This window comes from Nanorana parkeri, unplaced genomic scaffold (assembly GCF_000935625.1).
Source record: "Nanorana parkeri isolate BGI_ZX_2015 unplaced genomic scaffold, ASM93562v1 scaffold1080, whole genome shotgun sequence".
Classification (NCBI taxonomy): domain Eukaryota; kingdom Metazoa; phylum Chordata; class Amphibia; order Anura; family Dicroglossidae; genus Nanorana; species Nanorana parkeri.
In genome coordinates this window covers 157,173-180,894 of record NW_017307348.1, presented here as the reverse complement: position 1 = coordinate 180,894, position 23,722 = coordinate 157,173, and the positions used below count along the sequence as shown (strand labels likewise).

General features: G+C 44.3%; 1 protein-coding gene across 1 annotated transcript in view; it reads right to left on the bottom strand.

Annotated features, from left to right (window-relative positions):
• Positions 1 to 6,637: 6,637 nt before the first annotated feature.
• Positions 6,638 to 23,722, bottom strand: part of EFHD1 (EF-hand domain family member D1) — a 31,753-nt gene continuing 14,668 nt past the window's right edge. Inside the window, exons 2-4 of the mRNA XM_018567665.1 lie at positions 20,743 to 20,890; positions 9,852 to 9,986; positions 6,638 to 7,105 (exon numbers count right to left, since the gene is read on the bottom strand). Coding sequence (XP_018423167.1) covers positions 6,974 to 7,105; positions 9,852 to 9,986; positions 20,743 to 20,890 — 415 coding nt within the window. The 3' untranslated portion in view covers positions 6,638 to 6,973. The remainder of the gene's footprint in view (positions 7,106 to 9,851; positions 9,987 to 20,742; positions 20,891 to 23,722) is intronic.

The window sequence follows — 23,722 nt, the reverse complement described above, 5'->3', positions numbered from 1 at the left end:
AATGTCCCATTTTATCATGGGGGGGGGGGGTGTTTCTCAACAAAAATCTGAATGGTAGTGTGGAGTTACACTTGAAGGTTCATTGTGTAGGCAGTGTTTCCTGCCAGGCATTTTCATACTCTTTATACAGAACTACCTTTTAAGCATGTAGACCAATTTGTAAAATGATTCACATTACGGCCCTTACAGACTAGAGCCTCTATCAGGGTTCTCATCCAATGAGAATTAGGGATTACATTATAAATCTGAGTAAAGGTCGGCTTGAAGGTCTAAGTTGTCGTCACAATACTTTCTGTACAGGAAACACTTGGCAGCGCTCCCTGCTTCCTGTACTTTCCATTTGAAAAGAAAACTTTTGAAAGATTACAGAATAGCTTATTTTGATCATTGTTTTAACTTTCCTCTGTAAAGTTCTGGCATAATTCTTCACCATAGAGAAAGGAGCCTTTCTCCACTTGTTCTTCGGCTTGTTACAGCAGATCAGTAGCATGTTAAGGTGGCCATACACTGTACAACCATCGCAAGACCTTAGTCTTGCGATGGTTGTAAAGGGATTAAAAAAACGTACGATCTGCCCATCTTGGACGGGCAGATCGCACTCTCGATCATCGCAAGCCACGCTCCCTGAGGGGCGGGCTTGCGATGACTGTAATGAGGGGCGGGCTTACGCTGACTGCAAACGGGCAGTGTGCGCGTGCGCACACCGGCCCGTTCGGCAGTTGTCGAACCAGCAGGCCACCAACTCGCCGAGAATCGTACGATTCCCGGCGGGTTTTCAAACATGCTGGTTCGATGGAAGACGTGCGACCGTACAGTAGAAACGGTCGCATGCCTTCCATACACTGCACGATTCTCGTACGATCGCGGGATTTCCCGCGATTCTCGTACGGGAATCGTGCAGTGTATGGGCACCTTTATACATAAACAAGGTCATTGCCAATAACATGTGACGCACTCCTAACCCTTTAATAACCAAGGCCTTTTTTAATTTTTTGCTTACGTGTTACAATCCACATTTTAGGCCAGAAAATGACTTCAAACCCCCATACATTATATATTTTTTGAAAGCCAAGACCCTGTAGAGTAAAATGGTGGCAGTTGCAAATTTTTATGTTGCATGACATTAGCGCAACTTATTATCAAACCCAAAGATTTAGTGAAAAATGCACTTAAGTTCAATTTGGTGCCCCAAATTCAATATAAAACTTTTTTTTAAAAAATAAAATATAAAAGATGAGGTTACAACCAGTAAATAGATACCCCACATGCCCAGGTTAAAAACTGTGTGCGCCCGTGAAACTGCGACAAACTTCAGTACCCCAAAAAGTCCGTAGACGACGCTTTAAAAGCCCCTACAGGTCATCAGTTTAGAGATAGATGTAAATATTGGCCCCAGAATTATTGCTCTCACTCTGGCATGTGCAGCAATACTCAACATGTGTAGCGTGATCTTCATTTTCATACGTCGGCGCACCCCAGGCGTGTTTACGTGAAGACGTGGGGGCGGGGGACTTTGAAAACATTTTTTTCATTATTTTTACATTTATTTTATTTAATATTTCTAAAAGAGTTTTTTCTTTAACTCTACTTTAATTGCTATCACATAAGAGGGCTTACACCGACATTTGCAGTGCCGAGGCGCAATTAGGTCGGACTTCAGTGCAGCTCAGCATCGCTTTAACCGCTTCAGGACTGCCCACCTTCAAAATAGGTCCTGAAGTGGATATACCAAGAACATGGCTGCTGCAGCTGTGTTCCTAGTATCACTTTAAACAGCCAGTGATGACTGTTTAGATATAAGTGATCCTGCATCCAGATACAGCTGCCAGATCACTTGTACGCTGTGGCTGAATGTGTGCCCCCCACCACTGCCCCGGCTACCCTGGGCTCCGCTGTCCCAATGCAGGCCTGGGCCTGGCACAGCGGGTCTCCCTTCAGCGATCGGAGGGAGATCAGCAAGCTTATAGTCGCTGATCTCTCCTCCAATCACTAGACTCAGAAGTGACGTGTATTACATCACTTCCGGTGTCACTATGCACATTCTCCGGTTCTTAGAGCTAGGAGAAGAAGCTGGTGGCGCAGATTTCTAGGTGACATTAGGGGGAAAAATGTAAAAAAATGTTTTGTGCAAACACAAAAATTGCACCACACATGTGACATATCGCCGCGAATGTCACAGTGAGAGCAATCATTTTAGGGCCATTAATCACTGCTTACACGAAAGTGATGGGCAGTAAAAGCTTTATAAGCGTCGCCTATGGGAAATTTTGGGTATAGTTGTTTTTTGTGGTTTCAAGGGCGCACGCAATTTTAAGGCTTGACATGTTTGGTATCCATTTACCCAACGTGAACCCCCGTCTTTTATATTTTAACTATGGGGTTAAGGCTTTTCCCCATAGTTCTCCTTAGGGTAAGTGAAGGACCCAAACTGTCGCCCTCCCGTCACCCTAGGCTCAGTATACCGCAAGCTGTAGCTCGCGGTATACTGAGACGCCGCAGCTGAAGCGGATCCCGACAATTATGTCTGGATCCGCCCAGCTGTGTGACTGACAGCTGGCTTTGCCTATCTAGAGGCAGAGCCAGCTGTACCCGCCCCCTCCGCCAGTCAGCGCTGGCAGATCGGAGCGTGGAGAGGGGAATCCAGCCCCTCCCCCTGTCACGGCAGAGAGCCGTGATAGGATCGAGAAGTGAGCGGACGCCAATATGTGTTCGCTCACCTCCTGATCTACTGAGCCGACCTGTGACAGTTTCATTGTCACAGGTCGGCTAGAACTATGAGGTGAGTGGAAATAACTCACCTCATAGTTCTCCTTTAATGCAACAGATCAGAAAGGTGTGAATGGGTGGTAAAGATTTGTGGTTAACCTTCCCAAACTGGAGCTGAATGGTGCTTTAAAAGCTTCAGTGAAGCTGCTTAAAGCTTGCAGAAAGATATGCAAATACTTTGAAAAAGCTTGCTGTACACAATGCTCTCTTACAAGATTGAACAAGGCCTAAGGCAGTGATGGCTAATGTTTCTGAGCCCGAGTGCCCAAACTGCGGCGCAAAATCAATTTATCTCAAAAGTGCCAACACTGAAAATTAGTTTGGTATTGTGTTTTAGTTTGGGCACTGGGGTTTAAAAAACACCTTAGGGAAAATAGGGAAACACACAAACATTTAATTTTTTCTTTATTATTTTTACTTTACCACTTTATTTTTTATTTTATTATCTTTTACTTTATTTTTTAGTGATTCTATTATTTTTTTAATCACTTAAATTAGTTTATTATTTCTTAATTTTTCTCTTTTTTTTCTCTTTATTGAACCTGGCAGGCTTAATGCAAGTGATCGCCAAAATCACTTGTACTAACAAGCAGCGGCTTCCCCGCTGTACATTTAGTCCTGCTTGCCCGAAGAAGCAGGGCTAAATGTAGAAGAAAAACAACCCGCCTTGCATCAGGCAATACGAATTCAAACACCCTTGCCTAGGCTCACTTGCCACCAGGGGCTTCTGCGTGGCGCACGTACCATAGGTTCGCCATCGCTGCCCTGAGGGATACACAAATTCATACCAGACCTCAGAAACTATTAAGATAGCAGTAGATGGCCACTATGGAGGCCATCTAAGCCCCATCTACATCAGACTGTGCCAGTTCTGCCAAACACAGAGCAAATTATGCCAATAGGACATGGTACTATGGAGTTGTTTTGTACTACACCCTGTCTATCGTACCTGGACACAGTGTGACCACTGCTCGTAGAGTTTAGATTATCCTATGTGCAACGTGCATAAGGCCACTCCGGCTACGCGAAGGCTGGATCTGGTAGTAAAACACACCATTATATGATAAAATGTTCCAGACTGCTATCGTGCTGCCCAATACTATCTAGCTGGGTCCTATACAATGTTGTCCCTGCACTGTTTGTGCATTTTTGTTTAGGGAATTGTGTTCTGTGTATATTATGGGTTTCCACACCTACAACCAAACTTCTACCAGAGTAGGGTGACTCTTGTCTAGTCTGGCTCTTTCAGCCTTTCTGCCCCCAGGCTCAGTGTGCCGTGTATGGTTAACATGTCTGATTTCAAGAGAAATACAGCCAGTCCAGTTGCCTTGATTTATTTTTTACAGATATGTCTGATCTTGTTAGTGTGATACTAGGGCTAGCCAGTCAACTGCAATAGGAATGGGGTGACATAAATTGGCGTGAGGGGCAAAAGGTATAGGTCCAGCAACACACTAAGTCAGCATAAAGCTGGCCATACACCTATAGATTTTCTATGGTCAACATAAAAGTGCAACAGATTCCTCCATCTGCGCTAAACTGTGTGGATGGAGGAATCTCCTGGGCCAAGCACACGTAGCACCTACCTAAACATTGTTGCTGACCAAGTACACCCTTTCTGTGACCTCTTTTAGCAGAATAATGTCATACTGAAAAAATGGTTCAAGAATGGTTTTAGGAACACAACGACGAGTTTGAGGTGCTGACTGGTGCAATCTGGAAAAACAAGTCTGATCTATAGAGGCCCCAACTCGCAACATACTGTACTTAAAAGATCTGCTACTGACTTGGTGCCAGATGCTACTGCATACCTTCAGAGGTCTAGTGGAGTCCATGCCTCATCAGATCAGGGCTGTTTTGGACGCAAAAGGGACACACACACACACCAGCAGAGCAAGACTTGTGGGGAAAGGGGGGCGGCACTCTATGCATCAGGTAAAACCCCTCTTTCTGGCTTTAGCCCCATGTGCAAAGAAGGAAAAAAAAGTTTGTTGGAATAGTTGAATATTAAGTTTTACCCAATCAATTATTTTCCGCATTTCACCTCAAGCCAGCACCAGTCGCCCCACTGCAGCTGGGCTGAGGTGAAAACAATTCACCTTATTGCCACATTGACATTTCAATAAAGTTTAAAAAAAAATAAAAAGAAACAATGCTTTGTTTCGCCCCAAAGAAGCTCCTGTACTTCTTTGGGCGTAGGGCGTTTTGTAGCGCGTTCATACAACTTGTAATACGCCCAGGTGTGAACCATACCCATAGGAAATAATGGGATTTCGGTGTTTGAGCGTTTTGCAGAGCGTAGGAACACCCTACAAAACGCCCAGGTGTGAACCGGGCCTTATTGTCCAACCAACCAGTCGCTGATAGATGAATCCTATTACTGAATCACATCTCTATATACACAATTTTATTAGTAAAACATATTTTCATATTTATATAAAATGAGTATATAATAGTAGCCAAAACAGGTATGACTGAACATCATTGGAAAGCTTTGTCCAGGTGTACATCACATGGTCCCAGGATATGGGTCAGGTGTGCTATGTCTCTAGTAACACCAGGCCCTGATACGAGGAACAATTATTAACAGCTAAAGTACCAGGTTTGCCAAAATCATTATAAGCACACAGTGAGGGAGGGGCAGCTATGGATTCTAATCTTCAATCAACATTTCACATTTGAACGGTTCTCTCCTATACAAACTGACAAGGTTACTATATAAATCAGTACAGAGGAGACTGAACAATATGTGCCCACATTTTCCTGTCTTTCTGCAGGGTGCCATAAATGTGGCTTCCAAATTATAGGCCGTTCTCCTTCAGCAGCCAGCACTGCAAGAAGTGCTTACCTTTGCACAGTGTAATATACTGGCAGCCTATCGAGGCTCTCCAGCCGCTGTAAACTGCAAGACCAGGTAGGGCCTCACGAGACCTGAAGCTCTACACTAGCTAGAGTGCCTTAGTCTAAAGCTGCCCACACACCTTACAATTTATCTGCAGATTTTCTGTGGTCAGATGGAAAAGGTGCAACAGATTACTCCATCTACACTTAACTGTGTGGATGGAGTAATCTCCACCTGGGCCAATCTGTTGCACTTTTTCCATCGGACTACAGAAAATCTGAAGATAAATTGTACGGTGTATGGGCACCTTAACAGATGGCACCAATTTCACAGCGGAGTACACATTGTTCTTGCAGAACCTTTGTTTAAATACTGCTACCACGTCATTATTTTTAGCATCACTAGCCAAGAGGATTGTGTCTACTGTGCAGTTTTCAGTCATATGACTTCCTTTAGAACTGGTTAATGCTTGTACTTTAGATATATTCCAGAGCCAGCATATAATACACAAGATTCCAAATATGGATGATAAACACGGAGCACTGTTGCAAAGTTTTCAGTCACATAATTGCTTTTGGTTGGCTGTGGACTGCGGTGTTCACTGGCACAAATGTTTTCACCGCTGCCCCACTATGACCTCTGACAGCAGACTGCTAGGATTGTCCCACCTCAGAGTTAGGCTGATAGAAAACAACTGCGGAGAGGCATCTGCAGGCAAATATGGCAACATGAGATCATCAGAGACAGCAATGCAAGGCAATGTTAAAGAGGTTTAGGAGACTGCAAGCAAAGGCTCACGTTGCACAGTTCGGTTCAGCTATGGCTGCAGTAATATGGACATAATAAAAGATGGGCTCTTTTGATCACTTTTACAATGCTTATACATTTTGCAGTTCTAATAATACCAGTGTAAGTGAGGAAGGGTCAGGAACAGTTATGGGTCTACCTATACGTTTACAGTGGCCATTATTAAAAGGAATGGTTAAAAAATATATCATTTATAGAATGTACAAACCCATTTTCCTTTGGAAGTAGAACATTTCAGAAACTGGTAAATAAGGGCAGCACTTTGACCAGCTAGCAGCAATTACCTAAGGCACATTTGAACTAGGAATGAAGGATATATGTAAGCAAAAAACGCTATTTAAGAGTTGAAAGACCTTTCTCAGCATCTTGACTAAGCCCAAGTCAAGACCTCCTTGCAGTAAAATATTATGATGGACTAAGTTCTCTGCTTCAGCAGGCTTACATGCATGAGACTAGTCCTGACTGTAAAGAATAGCCAAAGTGCCAGAGCCTTAGGCTGGGTTTTGTTTAGAACAACGCAAGACCAAGGCCGGACATGAGTCAGGGAACGGTCAGCAACTAATTAAATGCAGACTTCAGCTCTTTGAAGGCAGCTCTGCGGGTTTTCTTATCTTCCTCCTGTCGCTTCCTCTCATCCTGCTCTGCCCGAATCTCAGCTTCAAACTTACTTGATGAACTCAGGGCCTGAACCTGTGGGCATAAAACAAGAGAGAGTACAATGAGACCTGGACAAAGAAGAATTAACAGATTTGTATCCATCACAGCCAAGAATTGATCTCTATCACTAGAGTGCAGGGGAGTCTAACACAATTTTAACAAAATGCTTAATGCCCATTGGAAAAATGGAACAGGCACCAAAAGATCATGTTGTTAATGCCCAGTAGAACCCTCAGTAATAATAACAACAGTTCTGCAGTCAGGCTGCATACACAATAATAAATATGTTGCTCTTTTCGGTTTTATTTACCTCCTGTGTGCTGCAGCAAGGTTAAAAGTTAAAATACCCAGTGCTGGCAGCACCTAGTAAAGTCATAACGCTGCTCTCACACACACAAGCAGTGGCCTGGGTCCAGCAGTCCAACATGTCGTCCCCCCTCCCCACATACTGCTCCTATCAACGGCACTCTAGCCCCCTGAGTACCATTGTTGATTGAAGTGTTGTGCAGGGAGGGGCATTTCATACTGCTGGAGACCCAGGCCACTGCTTGTGAGCTCTGACAGTGCTCTGACTCCTCAGGCTATTTTAACCCTTTAAGCATTACTTGGGAACAAAACAAACAAAAAAATGCAGAAGAGCAGCATATTTATTAGTGCATATAGAATATCCTAATACTCTGTACTCTTTCTGAAAGAAACTTTTTGCTAGATATAGGAGGTCCATCATATTAAATAGACTGACAACACCTCAGTCTATAAGAACAAACAAAGAAATGCAAGAAAACTGACCTTTACCCCCCTCCCAATTTATAGAATCAAGTCCTCCCAATGATTAATGAACTGCCTGGTCTAGAGTATCCAGTCTCTCTTCATCATGAAGGATTGTGTGCGAGCTGACATCCCAGACTTCAGGCAGTCTCTGCAAAAGACTAATTATGTATGACTTCTGCCCCAAGGCTGTGATGTCTGCATACACGTCACAGTGGCAACACCCTGTTCCATTGGTGGGGAATGTAGAATTTGTTTTGCCACAGAACCAGAGGATAGAACTGGCGTTTAAGGAACTTGTATAAAAAGATCCTGCAACTGGAGAAGCTTGGGTGGGTGTGGAAGAACTATAATAGTGGGGTGATTAGGATGTACATGCACATAGGGCTGCAGCTAACGATTATTTTCAAAATCGGTTAGCCGATTATTAAGTTCGATTAATCGGTTAAAAAAAGAAAATGGCAATTATACATTACACAGCACAATACAAAATACTACCAGCTATAGAGGAATACAACAAATCCTAGCAATAGTACATTATAGCTGGCGGTATTCTGCATTGCGTTGTATAATGTATTATTGCTGGCTGGGATTTGTTGTATTCCTCTATAGCTGGTGGTAAATTATTGCACTGTATAATTAAACAGCGCAATGCAGAATACCACCAGCTATAGAGGAATACAACAAATCCCAGTAAGAACACATTATACAGCGCAATGAAGAATATCGCCGAATACCGCCATAATAATGTATTATTGCCGGGATTTGTTGTATTCCTCTATAGCTGGTGGTATTCTGCGTGCATTGCGCCGCTGTATAATGTATTATTGCTGGCTGGGATTTGTTGTATTCCTCTATAGCTGGTGGTATTCTGCATTGCGCTGTATAATGCTTATACAATGAATGAATACAACAAATCCCAGCAATACAATATACATACAGTGTACAATGTATTGCTGGGATTTGCATTCCTCTATAGCTGATGGTACATATACAGCGCAATCTACCACCAGCTATAGAGGAATACAACAGTTCCCACTATCCCAGTAATACATTAAAATAACCCAATCGCCATGTGGGGGGGGAGGGTGTCGCAGGCACTCTTAGATGTGGGATCGTGGGCCTGTCAGGTGCCGTTCTCCCTCGATCGTTGGCGGGCAGCGGCACGTCAGGGAGCTCAGAGCGGGGAGGAGAAGAGGCGTGTCATCTGGTGTGCGGCTCAAGTCGTGTGTGGAGCTGCGAGCAGGGTAAACTAATCGATAGCCAACTAATCGATGATGGAAACCGTTAACAGCGTTTTCCATCGTCGATTTTAATGGACTACAATCGATTAGTTGTTGCAGCTCTACATGAACAATAGTTACTTGGCCACATCACCACTGGGACTAGGGTTACTCCAAAAGAAGGAACCTGAAAATAACCCAATGTCAGTAGAACTCAGTGCTCCAATAAGAGCTACTGAACACTGAGATCAATTATGTTAACATTGGTTAGCATAATTACTGGATGCTTTGCTTTCATAGAGCACAGCTTGGGTATAAGTGTTCTTTAAATGTAAAATTCACCAACGAGCCACTTAGTGTGTTGTTGCGGATGCATTTACTGCCACGGAAGACTGCTTGGGCTGTTCACACATACAGACACAAGTGGTTACCTTGGAAATACTTTTACCATCAGGTCTGATTATTTTCTTGTCATAGGATAGGATAATAGGATATTTTTTTTGCTTTCTTTTCTACATGAAATAAGCAATTGCCCTGCGCAAACTGTCTGATATTACGGGATGTGTGTATGGAATGTATAGGACATTATTTTAAATTCATTCTTGAAATAAAGGTGAATATATGAAATATATCTACTCCACCCTCCTCATATGAACAAACATGTTCTCTGCAATATAAATAGTTAATAGTTGTGCTGTTAAGTCCCAAGGACTACTGAGAAGTGTCTTATCTCTGTCATGGTTCCAGGTGTGCCCTGCCCTTTCCACAACTCTATCATTGCAGCATACCTTGGCCTCAAAAAAGCTCTTGGCACCCAGAACCCCCTCGGTGGATACATCGATTTCGGAGAGTTTGGCTAGTGACATTAGCCCGCTGTCCTCTTCCAGCTCCCCAGCTGCTGCTTTACGGAAAATTAGCAGGAACTGCAAAACAAAGATTTGGATTTAGGATCTACAAGATCACAAACAGATAATGTGTGCAATGTCCTACACAGATTTCTAGAGATTTGAAGTGCAACTGAAACCAAAACTTTGAATACGTTTTGGATAGAGTGGAGAGAGATTAGAACATCCGTCAGGTTTTTATTGCTGTCCACTTAAGGATTCACCCTATTTGTCCTGGTGAACGTCATCACTGAGAGTGACAGAAAATTCCCAATTGTGGGTTGTCATCAGAACAGGAATAGATGGGATATCTTCCAACGGGGACACTAGTTTTTGTGACCCTGCCAAACACAAGGGATTGCCTCTCACTTCCTGTTGCATTAGATAGGAAGAGAACGTAAATCTCCCCAAAGGGATAGAGATGACAAAACAAGCTGACAGGGGTTATAACCCCCTCTATCCAAAACTAAAAAAACGTTTTGGCTTCAGTTTTACTTTAACCAGTTGCCGTCCGCCCATAGAAAAAAAAAAAGACGGACGGACTCGTCATCCGGTGCATCAGCGCGCAAAAACGACAATTGCGCTACACGTTACATATTGCCGCGAACGGCGAAGTGAGAGCAATCATTTTAGGGCCATCAAATCACTGATAATACTAAACAGATGAGCGGTAAAAGCTTTTAAAGCGTCGCCTATGGCCAATTTTGGGTAATGTAGTTTTTTGAGGTTTCGCGTGCGTGCGCCATTTTAAGGCTTGACATGTTTGGTGTCTTTTTACCCGACGTGACCCCGTCTTTTATATTTTACCAAAAAATTGGGTGATAATAAATGTTTTAGAATTAGGGGAAACAGTTTTTTTTAAATTTTCTCTAATTTTTCCTTAATATATTGTTTTTTAAAACCCCAGTGGTGATTAAATACCACCAAAATAAAGCTCTAGCTGTCCCCAAAAAAGGGTATAAAATTCATTTCAGTACAGCGTTGCATGACGGAATAAATGTCAGTCAAAGTACCGCAGCGCTGAATACTGAAAAATGGCATGGGTGGGAAGGGGGTTTAACACCCCAGACTTCAAGTGGTTAAATTGGACCTTTACAGCTCTACATGCTGATAGGAAATCATCTTACATTCATTAGTAAAATTTCATTTTACTTTCAATTTCTTGTTTTCCACTTCCTGGTTCTCTTTGGCAAAAGTGATGTAATTGTACCCAAGCATTGCAACCTGGGAAGGTTACATCAGCAGAACATTACTGAGAAATCTCATCTGTAATCTCAGGAGATCTCAGGGAAAGGCTTTTTCCTCCCCTGAGATGATGTGCATGGTCACATGTCCTAGTCACATGTGCCAGAGTTCCAGGAAGTAAAGGGAGATGGATTAATCTGCCCCTAGTGAAAATGGCCACCGGGAGAAGAAAAGGGAGGAAAAGAAAAACAAGGTATGCAAAGAATAAAAAGCCGACAATTTTCTATAAGTGTGTGTTTGTAGATTGTCTTTAGTAAACATTTCTCAAAGGTGCCTTGTTATTTTGAAAATATGGAGAAGATAAGAAGTTCCTCTTTAAGCAAGCTCTGAACGATGGATGGATGAATAGATAGATAGAACAGCCCTGCACTGGCAAACATCTGGCAGAAAGCCCGGACAGACTAGTTTCCTCACACAGCACAGCGGATAGCTCTACTTAATGCATTGCTCACAGGCCACATGTAATTATGTTTTCTAGGTGGAATCACATTCTAAAAAGATTATAAAGCTTGTCTCAGTCCAATTTTTAAATTCCTTCTGTATAAATATCACACTAGAAGTAACTAGTTCTGTCTCTCACTCTGTACACATAATATGCTGGAATCACCAGTCATTTCCTATCAGCAGACAGATTTTATCCCTTCGCTGTCTCGATATCTCATTACGCACCTCACAGTAGCCCTATGTGGGTTGCTGGGCGCACTGGTAAGTAAGCTCTCCACATTCTGGTACTGAGACCCCTGGCACATTGGCCGCCAGTGTCTATTATCATCGGGCTATCAGGCACTCCTGTGTGCCTAGTACTGAGGCTCTATTGTGTATACACAGCTTCCCACACTGCTCACCTTGCTCAATCTGCATCGTTGACATTTGGGTATGAAGAAAGAATGAAGAATACAATTTGCCTACTTTGTATTTTTTAAATGCCAGCCCTAATGGGGCAATCCATGGGCAAATCTTGCGACTTCAAGATGTTGAAGGCAAACAGGATACAAAAGAGCTCCTTCCAGGACTAATATGATGCAGGGAAAGGCTCTACATAAATGTCAGTGTTGCCCCAGAGTTAAAACATTAACCCTGATTCGCTTTTATAGAAGAAAGCAACTCGGTGTGCACTTTCCCAAAAAAGTGAAGCGTGAATAAAAAGAACGGGGTATTAGACAAATTCACGGTATAGCTTAGTGTCTATTGGTTTACCCCAGGATTTGGCCTGCTATCCCTAGAAGAGGGGCAGCAGGTCAAAGAGGAGTTTACCAGCACATATTCGACAAGAAAATTGAAGACAGAGGGTTATTCAGCCGAGTGATTACCCGAGCCGAAATAAACAGAGCCTTCGGCTATTCACTTCAGCTCAGTACGGCTGATTTCAGCCGGACCTCGGCTGCCTTCGATCAGCTAAATATGCTCTGCATGTTTGTGGATCGGCTGAGCGGCAGCTCACTCACTGCCGTTTGCCCCAGAATAGCCAAGCGGCATTCGGCTCGGCTATTCTGCTTGATAGGTTAAAAAAAAAATCCACCGACGTAATCCTAAGGTCAATCGCGACGTCCAGTGTTGTCCACGTCGACGACTCGATTAAAAGGAGAACTATGGGGTCAGTGTTTTTCCCCATAGTTCTCCTTAGGGTAACGGGAGGACACAAACTAGCGTCCTCCTGTTACCCTAAGCTCAGTATACCGCGAGCTACAGCTCGCGGTATACTGAGACGCCGGAGCGGATCCCGACGTAGATGACCAGCTGCGTGAGTGACAGCTTGCTCTGCCTATCTAGAGGCAGAGCCAGCTGTACCCGCCCCCTCCCCCGTCCGTTCCGCCAGTCAGCGCTGGCAGATCGAAGCGGGGAGAGGGGAATCCAGCCCCTCCCCCTGTCACGGCAGAGAGCTGTGACAGAATTGAGAAGTGAGCGAACGCCGGTATGTGTTCGCTCACCTCCCGATCTACTGAGCCGACCTGTGACAGTCTCATTGTCACAGGTCGGCTAGAACTATGAGGTGAGTGAAAAGCACTCACCTCATAGTTCTCCTGTAAATAAAAAATAAATAGAAATCATTTTTTTAAAACCCGACGTCCGATGACCCGTCTGCTCGCAGCAAACTCCCGCTGCAGAGTGGCATTCTGTGGCAACCACTCCAGTGGTTGGTGGGGAGGGTCAGCAGGGTGATAAAGTATAGGTTTATCCTTGCAGACTGTCGATGTTGATGTATATGTGTATATGTTTATAAAATAAATTAAATCTTTGAAACAGAGTGGCATTCTGACAGATGCCAGCAAAATATAAACAATTGGGTGGAGCTAGCAGTGACATCACTGCTAGCTCCGCCCAACTGTTAACATGTAATGACAGCCCAGTGTCCTCGAGGACACTGAGCTGTCATTGAAAGACAACAGCTGGGCAGATTCAGCCGTGACATTACAGCTGGTTCCACCCATCTGTTGCCTTTCGCAGGGAGATCGTTCTGCTTTGGCCAACCTTTCTCCCCGCTTCAGGTGTCACTACGGCATATGCGTTCGGCTTGGCCGCTGTACGGGCTATTGTGAACAGCCCGTACAGCAGCCCAACGGATAGACTGAAGACAGCCGAAGGATCAGCCGAAGCTACGGCTGGATCCTTGGGCTCGTTTGTGAATAATCCTCTTAATATACGAGAGTTCTTAGATCCTTGATGAGGACACATGGACCCAATTTAAAGTGACACTAAACTCAGGAGCTTAAATGCATTCAAGTACCCTATTAACAATACTGTACCTTATTTGTGTATCACTCGGCTGTAGATCCTCAAATCATCTCTGAATTGGTTCTGACACTGTCCTTCCTTCTGGAGGGGGGCTACTTTTGTTCCCCATGGTCCCTGTGTGTGTTGTAAAGTAGTCACCTCTCAAAGCTCGCTCCCGGGATGGACTAGAATCTCAATAAAAATTAGTAAACTAAACAAAAGATTGTAGTCCATCATGGGAGCGAGCTTGGAGCGGTGACTACTTTACAACACACACAGGAACCATGGGGAACAAAAGTAGCCCCCCTCCAGAAGGAAGGACAGTGTCAGAACCAATTCAGAGATGATTTGAGGATCTACAGCCGAGTGATACACAAATAAGATACATTTTTAGTAATAGTTAAAGGGGTTCTAACCCCTCCGTTTTTTTTCCTATATCTACTGCTAGCAAGCAGTAGATATAGGCAAGAAGTAAAAAACAAAACAAAACAAAAAAAACAGAAAAAAAACGCTTGAGCTGGTTTTAAACTTACCTCGTTATCGCTGCTCGTTCCCGCGCCGAGAATCAGGAACTGCTCGTACGGCCGCCAAGGATCTTGGGGCGGGCGCATGCGCAGTTCCGATTCTTGGCCGGGAGACGAGCAGAGACGCAAGGTAAGTCTATGGACGCGTGCACCCGCCTGCAGACACCGCTGGATCGGAGGGACAGAGCAGTCAGCGCTGAATCGGAGTGACGTCACAACGCTGGAGGGACAGATGAAAGTTTAGGATTTAACTTCTGAGTTTAGTGTCACTTTAGGGTTGGAGGAAAGAGGTTTAATCTGAAATTGTGGACAGTGTTCTTTACAGTCCAGGCAGGAAAAATGTAGACCTCCTTCCCTCAGTAGTGGTGCCCACAGGGAGTGTCGGCAAACTTAAAAATGTTCTAGACAAATCTAGACGATTCCTAGCTTTTTATTCTTATACCTTGAATTTCTTTTGCTCCCCAATCTTCTCATAGTGGCCATTTTTTTTACTATATCTCCTTTACTTCCTGGAACTCTGGCACATGTGACTATGCACATCATCTCAGGAGAGGAAAATTCCTTTTCCTGAGATTACAGATAAGATTTCCAGGCAATGCTCTGCTGATGTAATCTTCTCAGGATGCATCCAGGAGGACCAGGAAGTGGAAAACAATTGTAAGTAAAAGAAAACTATGTTTGTTTAGCTAATGAATGTAAGATGATTTCATAATTATGTTATATTTTAGTCAAAGGGGGTGATGGTCCACTTTAAGGAGCATTGGCGACCTGGCTCCTGGGATTTGTCCAGCCCTGGTGTACAGTGATCCTAAACACATTCACCATGTCCTATGAAGAAGTTTATTTTGGGTTGTTTTGTCTTAAAGGAGAACTATGGGGTTAAGTCTTTTCCCCATAGTTCTCCTTGGGTAACGAAAGGACACAAACTAGCGTCCTCCCGTCACCCTAGGCTCAGTATACCGCAAGCTGTAGCTCGCAGTATACTGAGACGCCGCAGTATACAGCGAGCTGCTGCTCGCGGTATACTGAGACGCTGCAGCTGAAGCGGATCCCGACAATTGTGCCGGGATCCGCCCAGCTGCGTGACTGACAGCTGGCTCTGCCTATCTAAAAGGCAGAGCCAGCTGTACCCGCCCCCTCCCCCGTCCGTTCCGCCAGTCAGCGCAGGCGGATCGGAGCGGGGAGGGGGGAATCCAGCCCCTCCCCTGTCACAGCAGAGAGCCGTGACAGGATTGAGAGGTGAGCGAACGCCGGTATGTGTTCGCTCACCTCCCGATCAACTGAGCCGACCTGTGACAGTCTCATTGTCACAGGTCGGCTAGAACTATGAGGGGAGTGAAAAGCACTCACCTCATAGTTCTCCTTTAAGCTTGCCCACAGCCTCCGGGTTACCAACATACTGGGAGGATGCCAGACTCTGCAGCAGTTGTATACTGTCACAAAACAGACTAGCATATTCTGGGATGTTTTCACTGGAGGAAGGAATTTAGAAAATATTTTTGGAGGTTAGGGTTCAGTCCTGTACAAATGATTAACAAACCCTCTTTCAGAACCAATGTGGGAGGATGGCACAGTAGCAGCCTTCATCCCGACGCAGAGCCTTGAAGAGCAGGGGTTATATATAGTGTACAATGTATACAATGTCTGAGGACCTCCAGTGTAAAGGGAATTAAAAATCAGATGTATTTTTGCATAAATAACAATCTTTCATGAGGGGAGAACTGTTGTATACAAGTCAGTATTTCAGGAATGTTACCTTCATATTTTGGAAGGAATCACTCAGGAGGGGATGTCAATCTGTTACTTTAGTTGCACATTAAGATGTAAATCCAGAGTAATAATCATGACTGTACTGGGTGTGTATGAATTAATGGGAGTCATTTAAAAATGAGTAAACAGATTTAATTTTAACCACTTGCTGTCTGCGGTGTTAACCTGTCGCCGGGAGTCTGTTTAAACAGCCCCGATGCTGGCGACGTACACTGTACATCGTCAGTCACGAAGGGGTTAAACCCCCTTCCTGGCCATTTTTCAGTATTCAGCGCTGAGGTACTTTGACGTTATTCCGTCATACAACGCTGTACTGAAATGAATTTTATACCATGTTTTGGGGACACATCAAGCTTTCTTTTAGTGGTATTTAATCACCACTGAGTTTTTTATTGTTTACTATATTAAGGGAAAACTATCAAAAATAAAAAAAAATAAAAAACTGTTTCCCCCCACGGCCCTATAATTATTGCTTGCACTCCCGTTTGCGGCGATATGCAACATGTGTGGCGTAATCGTTATCGCACGTAGGCGCACCCGACACGTATTTACTTTTATAAGTGCGTGCACGCGGGGGACGTAAAACTTTTTTGGGTGTTTTTTCCTTCTTTTTTTTTTATTTAAGCCCTTCATGACCGAAGCTTTTTTTCCATTTTTTTGCACCCATGTTATATTCCACATTTTAGGCCTGAAAATTACTTAAAACCCCCCAACATTATATATTTTCTGAAAGCCAAGACCCTATAGAATAAAATGGTGGCAGGTGGAAATTTTTATGGTCCGCGATATAAGCGCAACTCCTTATCAAACCCCAACATTTTGTGAAAAATGCACTTAAATGCCTCAAACCACAATAATTACCCATTTGTTTAACCTCCCTGGCGGTATGATTTTTTTTTTTCATGTCATTTTTCGGTCTATTTTTTTCTTGAATTTTTTTCGTCTTTGCCGTTTTAAAAAAAATATCCCACCAGTTTCGCCCCCCTGCGACGCGTGCTCACAAGGGACGGAATCTGGAAGACGGCATCGACCGCAGAACAGCGCGGCTCGAGGGACAAGGTAAGTAAATGCTATGCAGTAGCTCGGGGTTACCGCTTATGGTATGGAAAAGTAACCCTGAGCTACACTCGGGAATACCCCCAGGGAGGTTAATAAAATATAAAAGATGAGGTTACAATGAGTAAATAGATAACAAACATGCCCAGGTTAAAAATTGCACGTGTCCATGAAAACGGTGACAACATTCATAACCCTAAAAAGTAAATAGATGAAGCTTTAAAAGCCCCCACAGGTCATTAGTTTAGAGATACCCAAAAATACTGGCCCTAGAATGATTGCTCTCTTGGGCGATACCCAACATTTGTAGTGCGTTTGTCGTTTTTATACGTAGGCCCACCTGACGCATGTGTGTGCATGCTCGTGGGGGCGGGGGACTTTCATTTTTTTATTTTATTATTTGTACATTTTATTTAATGTTAATTTTTTTTTACTTTAATTGCCATTACAAGCCCCCCATGTGATAGCAGATGGTGGTGACAGGTACTCTTTAAGGTGATGCTGGGGGTCCAAAAGTGTCACCTTTACACTCTCAATAAGCTATTGAAGTGCAGATCGCCGGGCCGTAGAAGCGATCTGGCGGTAGTTGAGTCGCCAGAATCGCTTCTACTGTAAAGCCGACAGAAAGCTTTACAAGTTTAAACAGAGTCCCGGGGGCAAAAACCACCGGGAGTCTGTTTAAACAGCCCGGTGCCAGTGATGTACACTGTGCGTCACTGGTCGTGAAGGGGTTAATATGAGACTAATTTTTTTTACACTTTACTTGATTGCCATCACATAGGGGGCTAAAAAGCTTTTACTGCTCATCAGTTTAGTGTTAAGAGTGATTGATGGCCCTAGAAATGTTTTGCAGTTTACACATGTATGTGCGTGCATGTGGGGGGGCGGGGCACTTTAAAACATTTTTTTAAACACTTTTTTTTTATACTGACTTTATTGCTTTTACATAGGGGACTAACAAGCCCCCTATGTAATAGCAAATAGGGTGTGACAGGTCCTCTTTATGGAGACATCGGAGGTCTTTCAGACCCGTCACCTAGGGACCCCAAAGAAGCTGAGGAAGCACAGATCCGGAGAATGTCGACAGTTACACCGAAAGGGATGTAATACACATCACTTCCGTGTCCAGTGATTGGAGGAGAGGCTAAAAGGGAGATGTTCTAAATATTCTAAACACATTTAGAACTTTTCTACAATACACACACTTTGTCCAGGTCTTCTTCTATTGAAAATGCAGCAAGTACAGAAAAATACTTGTTGATCTGCTAGAAATGCATTCAGTGCGCTAACTTCTTGTAGAGAGCCGACTACACAATGCCTCTGTACTGAATCCCAAACTGTTGTCAGCTTACCCAGTTCTCCCCTTGACTTCAAAACACCTCCCCATTATGTTATGGAGATGAGCAGAGAGGGATGTGTTCTGCAGTCCAGCAGAGATACTGAACAAGGCCAATAACCTGCTTGGGATTTCAGTGAAGAAGAGGCCATGTGTTGTCAGTTCAAGCAGTAAGTTAGGAGCACACTGGATTTCTGGCAATTCAACAAGCATGTTTCAGTACTTGCAGCATTTGTGATGTCATAAAATATGAAGAAATGTGCACATTTTGCAGAGATATACAGAATATGTTTTTAGTCAGTGTTTTTGCCCTGACATACACTGTAATGTAGGTTTTCCCCAGAAGTATGCAAAGTAATGCAGTACTGCTCTCCTGAGGCAGAAGTGTGATGAAATAGACTATGGCCATTGCAGGAAATGCTAGAAAATTATTTTGTTGAAAGGAAACCCGACCAGAGTGAAAAAGAAGAAGAAAAAGTAACCCAAGACTAAACATAGAAGGTGAAAAGAACAAGATTTCATTCTCTTCAAAAAAGATTTAGGAACATGTCTGGCATGGAAGAGGAATGGCCCAGAGCACTTCTTCTATTTACTGAATAGCATGTGACAGTTGTGAGTCATTGTGAAGGACTGACTCCACCAGCCAGAGGTATTTCACTTCCAGTATGGTGACATCAATTCACCTGAATCACAGAGCTAGCTCTAACCACCCCCGGACAATGACAGCAAAAATTAACACTCGCACTGGCTAGTCGATCCAAGGGCCTTTCCCACTGGCTAGTCGATCCAAGGGCCTTTCCCACTGGCTAGTCGATCCAAGGGCCTTTGCCACTGGCTAGTCGATCCAAGGGCCTTTGCCACTGGCTAGTCGATCCAAGGGCCTTTGCCACTGGCTAGTCGATCCAAGGGCCTTTGCCACTGGCTAGTCGATCCAAGGGCCTTTGCCACTGGCTAGTCGATCCAAGGGCCTTTGCCACTGGCTAGTCGATCCAAGGGCCTTTGCCACTGGCTAGTCGATCCAAGGGCCTTTGCCACTGGCTAGTCGATCCAAGGGCCTTTGCCACTGGCTAGTCGATCCAAGGGCCTTTGCCACTGGCTAGTCGATCCAAGGGCCTTTGCCACTGGCTAGTCCATCCAAGGGCCTTTGCCACTGGCTAGTCGATCCAAGGGCCTTTGCCACTGGCTAGTCCATCCAAGGGCCTTTGCCACTGGCTAGTCCATCCAAGGGCCTTTGCCACTGGCTAGTCCATCCAAGGGCCTTTGCCACTGGCTAGTCCATCCAAGGGCCTTTGCCACTGGCTAGTCCATCCAAGGGCCTTTGCCACTGGCTAGTCCATCCAAGGGCCTTTGCCACTGGCTAGTCCATCCAAGGGCCTTTGCCACTGGCTAGTCCATCCAAGGGCCTTTGCCACTGGCTAGTCGATCCAAGGGCCTTTGCCACTGGCTAGTCCATCCAAGGGCCTTTGCCACTGGCTAGTCCATCCAAGGGCCTTTGCCACTGGCTAGTCCATCCAAGGGCCTTTGCCACTGGCTAGTCCATCCAAGGGCCTTTGCCACTGGCTAGTCAATCCAAGGGCCTTTGCCACTGGCTAGTCAATCCAAGGGCCACCAACCGCTGTCAAAATACCCAAACGGAGCTGGCAGCTGACTGCATGCGCTGTTCAGCCAAGAATTTTCCAACTGGCTCATTTGATCAGCTGATTAAGGGATTCCAGCCAGAAGGGTGCCAACAGCGGCATCCACTGTGCAAGTTCGCTGTATATGCTATTAAGACTCCTCTCCGATATATGGTAATAACATTTTGACAATACTGTACCAAAGGAGTTGTCTTCTGTCATCCATGACATCTCCAGATGGTAACAATAAGTGGGCCCCTGGGCACACCTCAAGCCTCTGCCTACCCAGGTATACTGCATGCATAGTACAGCACAGGCATTCAGGAGGTTGTGTGCATTTAAGCAGCATACACTGCAGGCTTTCAATAAGAGGAGTTGTATGCACCATTTAATCTTGAAGTTTGACCTCAACAGGTCCACGCAAATGAAAACAGCAGTAAGGCACACAGAGGTTGCCTTGTGTGTAAGAATCAGGGGCACTTGCTCAGTATTTCCTTTACTACTTCTAGTCATGTGTAAACAGAAAAAAATGTTACCTCTCGGAAGTTCAGTTTCCCATCAAAGTCTTCATCCACTTCTTTGATCATGTTTTTCAATCCTATATGTGTCTGTGGAGCTCCCAGCTTTTCCATCATCAGCTTCATCTCCATTAGGTCTATGAAGTTATCACGTCCTGTATCATACCTTCAGGGAGGGGAGAGCATCAAAAGTCACAACTTGGAATGCAAACATTTAAGCTGTCCCCAAAACCCTCAAAAAAAATACCTATTTCTGATATTTTCACACTTGAGTAGTCTGTTCCCAAAATCAGGCATTCTTTGCTTTATATAGCACTCTGGACTTGCCTGCCCTCAGTAACTACAGTGGCAGATCAACGGCTTGTTTTTACCGGCCATAACCCCCCCCCCCCCCCAGCCAACCATATGGACCTAGCCTTACTGATTGCCACGGTCAACACAGTGAGCTTCCTACTAGCTCCTTTGTACAAACATATCTGTGGATATAAACATTCAGGACTATTCATACACTCAAAGATCATACGGGCCAAAAAGGTTCCTCAATCTCCAGGCAGTAGACTAAAAAGATTAAGGGCCGGAACACACCCAGGCGACACCTCACCGAGCAGCAATCGTGCACGATTCTGCGCGAATTGCTGCAGGGTCACGAGTCGCCAAGGTGTGAGCCGATGGCACCCTAGTCACGCCGGGTGGCTCGCGCGGGATTCCACTAGTGCTTCCGGCTAAAACAGCCTTGCGTCACGTATCGCAAAAAAAACAAAAAGGTACTTGTACCTTTTTCCTGCGATTGCTGACATTGATTTAAATGTCACCCCCATTTAAATCAATCACGGAGGTCTGCACAGGGCCTAAAGAAGAACTCTGGGCAAATTAAAAAATGATCCCTTGCAGTGGGGCTACCCCCATACAGCAAGGGTTAAGTGCTCATTTTGGTCTGAGGTCTAAAATAAAAAAAGATATACTCACCTGATCCTCGATCCTGTGATTGCTCTGTGGTATGTCCCTCGGTGTGCTCACATCTGATGCAAGTCAATAGACTTGTATTAAACGTGAGGACGTCAGGGGGCTTAGACCTCTGGAGCCTGGAGGAAAGAAGGCCGTGGGGGCAGGATCGGGGGCAGTATTTTTATTTTAGACCCTAGACCAAAATGAGAACTTAACTCCAGCAGTGGAGAAGTAGCCCCACTACAAAGGTTAATTTGCAATTTGCCCGGAGTTCTTCTTTAAGTTTAGCCGTCATTTTGCTCTGCTTTTCTTTCTATATCTTTTACATATCCGAATCCCCCATGCTTAACTTCCAGGAGTAAAAAAAAACTGAAATGAAGAGCTCTGGGAACAGAGCTAAAAATAGCTCTCACACAAAAGGGAAACGGTTTTGGTTCACATGGATTCTGGATGGGCTGATACTTAAAAAAAAAGAAAAATGGTTGTCTGTTAGAGTGGAAGTTAAAAAAGGGGAAGATTGAGCGGAGTAATAAGAGGAGGGGGGACTGGTATCAGAGGAACACACAAAGTCCATTTATAGACAAGAGCTGTAGCATGCTGAAATGTATAGACCTCTGTGTATATGCGTCATACAGCAGAAGTCTGCCTCAAACAACCGGCGACATGCGTTACCCTTACCGGCTGTTTAATGAAATGGAACGTTAAATCCTGGAAGATATCCGCTATGAACAAACACACAGAGCCAAAAAACTGGCTTGTATACTACAAGGAGGGAGGAGAATACAGATTGGTATGTGTAGAACTATGACGGATCCAGTATCACAGGTAGCTGCAACCATTTAGTTACCAAGATTAATAATTAAGTTTCAGTGACAAAGGTCTGAGAACTTCCTAACTATGCCAATAGGAAACTTCTGCTTCATGATTAAAAGGACACCAGTTAAATCTCTACCAGCACCCACCTCTGCCATACTGTTTAACCCATGCACCCAGGAATAAAAATAGAATATGGTGCAGCCTACCAGTCCTTAGTCCCTATTCACACTCAAAGCTAAGCGCGACAAGAAATCCCATTCATTATAATGGCCCCTGTTCACACCTGAGCTGTAAAGTGCTGAACGCTGGAAAAAGAACAGAAGCTTTTTTGGGGGGGGGGGGTTTTTTTTTGTTCTAAGATTTACACAGAACAGTCCAATCTGGCAGGAAGGAGACATGATTTTTCTCTGCTGCAGTTAAGTAACACTTGCAGGTCTTGTCACGCCCACAGCCTGTGATTGGACAGTGAAAGGAGAAGCAGCAGTATGATGAATGCATCAGTATCAGCATGCTCCTTGATGGGTTTATTAATACTGAGCTGTATTTATTTGTGTCTTTTTTATCTGCCTGGAGCTCAGCTGAAGCCTGCAGTCACACCTAGGCGTCAGCGTTTTTGCTTTGATTTAGCCTAGCGTTTTATGCGCATTTTTATGCGTGAGACCTGCGCACATGAAGAGTTGCATCTTAGCTAGCAGATTAAAATATATTGTGGTTAATGGACAAACGTGCGTAAAAACGCAAAAAAACGCACACAGAAATGTACAAAAACGCTTGTGTCACACGTTTCCAGGCATTTCTATTGAAGTCTATGGGGCCAAACGCGCTGTAAACTGCCCAAAAAAAAGCTATTGTACATTTTCCAGCATTCGCCATTTAACAGCTTACGACAAACCCTCAGCTGTGAACAGGGATCATTAAAATGAATGGGATTTTTTGTGTTGAGATTTTTGTTGCGGTGTGAATGGGGGCTTGCCACATTTGGCCCCAAAGACTTGGAAACGCCTGGAAATGCGCAACGCAAGGGTTTTGCACAATTGTGTGCATGTTTTTGCATGCATTTGTCAATTGAGTTTTGCATCTAATACACACAAAAATGCACTAAACACGCTAGATCAAAACGCATGCTAATATGCGCAAAGATGCTGACGCCTAGGTGAGAACGGAGCTTTCAAAAGGTGGTGGCTGCATTAGTTTTCCTTTTATTCTTTTTTACTTTATTTTCACCTGGGGATCCTGC